Source organism: Gavialis gangeticus, unplaced genomic scaffold, assembly GCF_001723915.1.
Source record: "Gavialis gangeticus isolate Ggan-Ray unplaced genomic scaffold, GavGan_comp1, whole genome shotgun sequence".
NCBI classification, from domain to species: Eukaryota; Metazoa; Chordata; order Crocodylia; family Gavialidae; genus Gavialis; species Gavialis gangeticus.
In genome coordinates, this window is record NW_017729032.1 from 130,086,087 (window position 1) to 130,092,140 (window position 6,054).

General features: G+C 40.7%; 1 protein-coding gene and 1 long non-coding RNA gene across 2 annotated transcripts in view; one reads left to right on the plus strand and one right to left on the minus strand.

Annotated features, from left to right (window-relative positions):
• Positions 1–3,341, plus strand: part of LOC109303430 — a 108,321-nt gene extending 104,980 nt beyond the window's left edge. The window contains exon 3 of the long non-coding RNA XR_002099109.1: positions 3,023–3,341. This is a non-coding gene — a long non-coding RNA (uncharacterized LOC109303430). The remainder of the gene's footprint in view (positions 1–3,022) is intronic.
• The window catches only part of SLC10A2 (solute carrier family 10 member 2), a 20,964-nt gene extending 16,858 nt beyond the window's left edge, over positions 1–4,106 (minus strand). Inside the window, exons 1-2 of the mRNA XM_019525634.1 lie at positions 3,506–4,106; positions 392–510 (exon numbers count right to left, since the gene is read on the minus strand). Of these exons, the coding sequence (XP_019381179.1) occupies positions 392–510; positions 3,506–3,948 (562 nt within the window). The 5' untranslated portion in view covers positions 3,949–4,106. The remainder of the gene's footprint in view (positions 1–391; positions 511–3,505) is intronic.
• Positions 4,107–6,054: the final 1,948 nt, after the last annotated feature.

A 6,054-nucleotide genomic window follows, 5' to 3' on the forward strand; every position in this document is an offset into this window, starting at 1 on the left:
CCCCCCCCCCCCCCCCCCAAATCCAGATTTAGTTCAGGTCAGGGCAAACCTCTAAACCTAAATGATTTTATATTTTCACCACATTTCCAAAAAGGTTATGACATCATTCATGTATACTGATTTGCACAACCCTGTGGTAAGTATTTGTACCAGTTTTCTAATAGCTTTAGGGCTCCATCTTGCAAGATGAGAAGTTATTGGGTCCGTTTCAGCTAGATTGTTAAAGGCATATAAGCACCTAGATCCCATAAATTTACCTTTAAAAATACCTTTAATGTATGGGTCTCTATCAGTCTGACACTGTATGGTGATGTTACAAAAAATGGTTGATATCAAGAAAGGAAGAATATGGAAGATGGGTAAAAGGAAAAGAGTGATTTGCTTGACTCACCTATACTATCATAGGGGAGTACAATTGAGCCAGAGTCTGTCCACATTTTGGTATACACAAAGAGACAAAGTGGCATCATCCCCATTGCCAGTAAGGTGGAACATGTTGTCATGCTGATGCTGCAAAGAAATGAGTTACAGGGTTACAGTGCATCTCATTCTTTCCAATGGGTCCTCTCATTTTCTTATTGCAGTTTACTAGCTTATGAAACATTGCACAAGAAATGTTACTGGCTACAATCAGTTTATTGCATATATACACAAAACTGAGTTGAAGAAATCTCAGAGCTCTGCTTTTCCTGAAAAAAGAAAAAGTCCAAGTGAAAGCAGAAACTTCATCTTTATTCTGTTACGTGTACTGTAAATGGTTCACACTGAATTTCCCATGGGTCTTGTCTTGCCTAACTGTTACTGCTTGCATGCACCAATCCCAATGTGATGTTGAGGCTGTTTTGCATGTCTTCCCAGTGGCCTCTCTCAGGACTTCTAGAGACCTGAAGTGTTTGTCCCTATCATGTTATGAGCAGGAATTCTGCTTTTCTCTGATTAACGTCCCCCCCCTTCCCGCCCCCCCCAATTTTCAGATTAAAAAAAGTAACTCCAAAGCCACATTTTTCTGTGATTAAAGTGAAACTCTATCTATCTATCTATCTATCTATCTATCTATCTATCTATCTATCTATCTATCAGTGTTTCATTTTAATCATGGAGAAATGTGGCTTTTGGGTTACTTTTTTAATTAAAAAATTGGGGATTTTTTTTTATCAGATCTCTGGTTATGAGCAAGTCTGGCACTCTGACAAAGATATAAGCTCCAGTCCACTCACACCCATTGCACATGTATCCACATTCTCAAATTTGCAGTGCAAACAGCTTGGCATAGTCCTGAGACCCTGAGCATAGAGCCAGAACACACTCTTGGGATAACACTAAGCCTCAAATTTCATAGTTTCATAGTTTTTGCGGGGGTGGAAGGGACCTTACAGATCATCTGGTCCACTCCCCCTGCACTTGGGCAGGAAAGACTGCTGGGACTGGATGACACCAGCAAGATTTTGCAGTAGCTCTTACTGTCAGAAAACTTCCCTGTTCATTTGCTATCAGGTGTACCACAGCGCAGAGATCTCAACTGAGATTTGCAAGACTGAAGACACAGGGTGGCTTTATTTCTTCATAGGCATTGATGACCTCACTCAGACCGTAATGCAGGCACACCGGAAGGGTTTTCAGTGAACTCCAGGGTGTGCTTGTAGCATGTGTAGATACACACAATCAATCTAGCAACCATGATGAAAGCAGTAGTGGTGTAGTGTTATCTGCCTTAAAGCTGTGGGGTAGGTCTGAGATTGTACAGCCAGTGCTGAAGCCATGCTACCATGGCACTATTATTGATGTTTGAGCTAGTTAGATTTAAGATAGCTTAGATTGGCTGTGTTCATGTGAGCTGCATTCATAGTTCCCAGCTGCAGTAGTGGGGTAGCTTAAGATACCTACAGTGTTGGTGTAGTCAACTGGTAAGAGAGACAAAGCACATAAGCTTCATAAAATGGGGAGTTAGCACAAGCAGGCTGTATATTCTCCCACCATCTCAAAAAGATCAGTTTGTTATTTGTAGGGTTACTCATGGATGAAGGCATTACAGCATCTGGTTCTTCACTGGAGGAACATACAGCATTTGAGCTGGTTCTTTGTGAATTTCTTAGGAGAGTAAATCTGCTTCTGTTTTGTTTACCTTAAATACTGTATCTGAATTTCTTGATACGGGGACCATCACCTGACTCCTTACTTTTGCTTGTGGATTTTATATCACAACAATAACAATAACAGTAACTATAACAAGAGATTAGAATAATTCCTTTCTTTACAGCTGTTTTAATATGTCTTCCTTCAAGAAGTTTCTTAAAAACTTAGGGCTAGATTCTGCTTTCATTTATTTCACTGTCAGTCCAGATTTATACCACTGAGTTCAGTGGAATTACTTTAAATTTATACTGGTGTGACAGAGAGATTTGGTTCTATGGGCACTGTTCTTCCTAGGTGAAATGGGTCAAGACCGTGACAGAATTTCAGCTTTATTGCTGAACTGCCTTCCATTTGTGGTTTTGTCAGAGCTGTACTTTATTGAAATAAAGTACTTCGCAATTTATATTATAGGTCTTTTCTCCACAGTGAGGAAGCTGATGATTAGCAGAGTTGATTATGTACTGTACTAAAAAAGCACATCTTGCATTAACACCTGTATGTTACAGAGAAATTCATTGTTTTCATAACGTGGAAAAAATATCTTATTAAAGCTGCAAATATTAAAATTCTTAGCTTGTTCACCATAGTTTCACATCTCTCCTACTTCTTTTAGTTTTTCCATTGCTAGTTCAGACTGGCATATGATAAATTGGATGAATGTTGTAATTTATGAAACTCTGTGGGAAGTGGAGAGACTATGCTGTTTGTTTTAGAAGAAAGTAATCAGAATTATTTAAAAAAATATTGCTCATTTGTAAAGGCTGTTAGAGCTAAAGAATTAAAAAATGCGTCTTGGGATTTCCATCAAGAGCAGGGTTCAATTCTACCCTGTGTTTGATGTCTGTGAACATGCCAGCTGCCTGACATATCACAATTTCTGACTTCACAGAGTCTTGAAGTTGCAGCCAAGTGACCTGCCACTGAGATCATCACATCCACAAAGGAGCTTTTTTCATTGCACCCAGTAGACAGGACTGCACCAGCTTGTGGCTTGTATCCCATAAAGCATTCCTTCAGTTTCAAAATTTTGCATAGTGACAGAAGCAGACAGAATTATCACAAATAATTTTGGTTCTTGTTAGCTATAAAAGAGTAAACTTTCCAAGCCTACCCATTTTGTAGAACATGAAGGTGGATAAATATTTTTTCCATTAGTGATTTCTTTAATAGGGCATTAGATTAAAAACTGGTTATTGCCTTATGCTATATTCACTGACTTTTGCTTATAAAGTTCATAATAATTACTAAAAGCCTCAACCAGGCTTCCAGGCCTTAATGTTCTTTGAACTGAACAGATATGTATAGTCCCTGAAACAAAATTTACTATACTGAACAAAAAAAAATTGTCTCTTTACAGAGCAGAGGCTCTTACCTTAGATCCATGTCACCATCTACCCAGTATGCTAGGATGTTGGAAGAAGTTCCACCTGGACAGCATCCCATGATGAGCACTACAACAGCTTGAATAGGTTTCACATTGAAGGCGACAGACAGCACAAAGCCTGTGAGAGGCATAATTCCAAACTGACAGAGGAAGCCCACAAAAATACCCCATGGTCTTTTTATGTGCCCCCAAAATTTTTTTATCTCCACATTGCAGCCCATGGCGAACATCACCAATGCCAACATGACTGTTATGACGGTACTTAAAATTACATTCAAAACCTTGTTAACATCATTCTTAGGTAGCACACAAGATGTGCCATTGCAAATGGTAGCATTTGCAGAACAGGTTGAAATACCTACAGTTGAGTTTGCTGTCAAACTCTTTGAGTACCCATAATAAAATTTTTCTGAAAGTTGGTGCTGCTGCATTTTAAAAAATAGACATAAAGAAGTAAAGAAAAGGGATAAGCAGGTCCAAAGCAAACTTTTAAGTCCTCTGTAAAGGCTTTCCTCTTGGTGGCTCTTTTTAAGTAACGTGAGAGGCAATAAAGGTCAATAAATACTTGAACTGATAACAATAACCTAAGGGTTTGGCCCAGTGCTGATTCATATAGTTGTAAGTATGGTACTAGCTTCATATAGTGGCAAATTTTAAATTAATCATTTATTCACATGATAAGATGCAGTTCCACACTGACAGAACAGCCATGCTAATATTTAAAGATATGAGCTAAGTTTCTGGAATCATTTAACACAGAGAATGGGAATCATAGGACAGAGAGAAAGCCAAGACTTCAATCTTTCTTGCATGTAGTTTAACTCTTTCTCTCATACTGACTTCTGTTGGAGTTGGTGCAAGAGGAAGAGTCATGCTGACTCCTTCTGGTGTCAGTGGTGTGATGTAGAATCAGTCCTCCTAGCTAAAGAACCTGTAAGTTTGGGGCTCAAGCTAAACAGCATGATTACTAGAGTTTGCATACAACTGCACTTCAGAGGAACTTGGGGTATTGCTCTTACAAAACCAGATACAAGTACTTTATTTTTGTGTATGCACAGCATACCATAAACATACCACACATAAAACACCCTTGGTTTTCATGGGTTCTACACACAGGAAGTAATGTAAAGCAAGCTTCCTTCCTTCCTTCTGCTGAGGCTTGGATGCCTCAGACCAGGTTAGCTTGGAGCTGCGTGGGGTAATCCTGAGTGTAAGACTCCTTGGCTTCTTATCTCTTTTCTTTTCTGACTCCCACCTGTCTAAAGGTCTCTTGCTTTTGTCTACCTTCCTTTCTGATTTTTTTCTTGTACGTTTGTAGTGTTTTTTCTTCTTTTTCTCTGTTCTCTGTCCCCTCCCCCTACTACTCTTGATTTCTCTGTCTGCGAGTTGCATTTATTTACTTCACAGCTTCTCTCTTACTGTTTCCCTCTCTTTCCTTTTTGCTTGTCTGTTGTGGGGAGTTATCTTTTTTTATCTTTTGCCTTTCAAGGGTTGCTCTTTAGGCCTGTGCGAAGTGGTTAGGATTCACGTTGGATTGGGTCAATTTGGGGGACAGTGATTCGATTCAGTGATTTGACTCAGTGTCCCAAATCGATTCAGCTGAATCTGATTTGGAGATTCAGCCGGTGCCGAATTGGCCGAATCCCTGAATCAGACAGGCCCCATTCCCCGCCCGCTCTCCCAGCCTCAGAGTGGCTGCCCCGCATGTCCCCAGCTCTTTAAAAAGAAAAAAAGAAAAGCCCCGAACTTATCGCCTCCTGCCAGGCCAGGCGGGGTGTGGCAGTGAGTGGGGACTGCCTGAAATTTCCAAAGCTTTCTGAATCTTTTCCAAATCAATTTGGAAATCTTTGAATTGATTTGGACCTTTTTATTGGTATCCTCATTTAATTTGGATTTGGAGATTTTGTCACCAAATCAGGCCGAATCTCCTCTGAATTGAATCAGCTCCCAAAGTTTCGCACAGCCCTAGTGCTCTTAATTTCCCCCCTCTTTCTCTTTTTCTGTTTCATTCTTTTTTTCCCCCTAACCCGTATACCCCTACCTCTTTTTCACTCCTTCTTTCTCCCCCCCGGTCACTCACACCCCTCCCTTCATCTATCAACCCAAATAACTTACAGGTGTGTTACAATCAGTAGGGGGCATAGAGAGATAAAAAAAGAAAAGGAAATATGGGAAGATGAAGAAAGAAGCATGCAAGCAGTAATAATTTGGCTATCAGAGTATTCTAGGAACTTTTTACAAATTGTTGCTTACTTTGTAGCAGTTATGATTCACTCTATAGATTAGTGACCACCTTTTCAAACTGGAAAAGAGGAACACATGCCTGCCTTCTCCCCACCCCCAGGTGGCACAGCCAGAGCAGAGCTAAGCAGAGCCCCTGGGGGACAGGGGAGTATGTGGGCTGCCTGCTGCAGGCTCGGAGCTCCCTGCTGCTCTCTCCCCAGGAATCCTGTGCCAGTTGTACCACCATTGTAAGGCAGCTGTGGGGGACACACTCTGCGCTACCACCATGGTGGCCCGGGGGGGGGGGGGGAAAG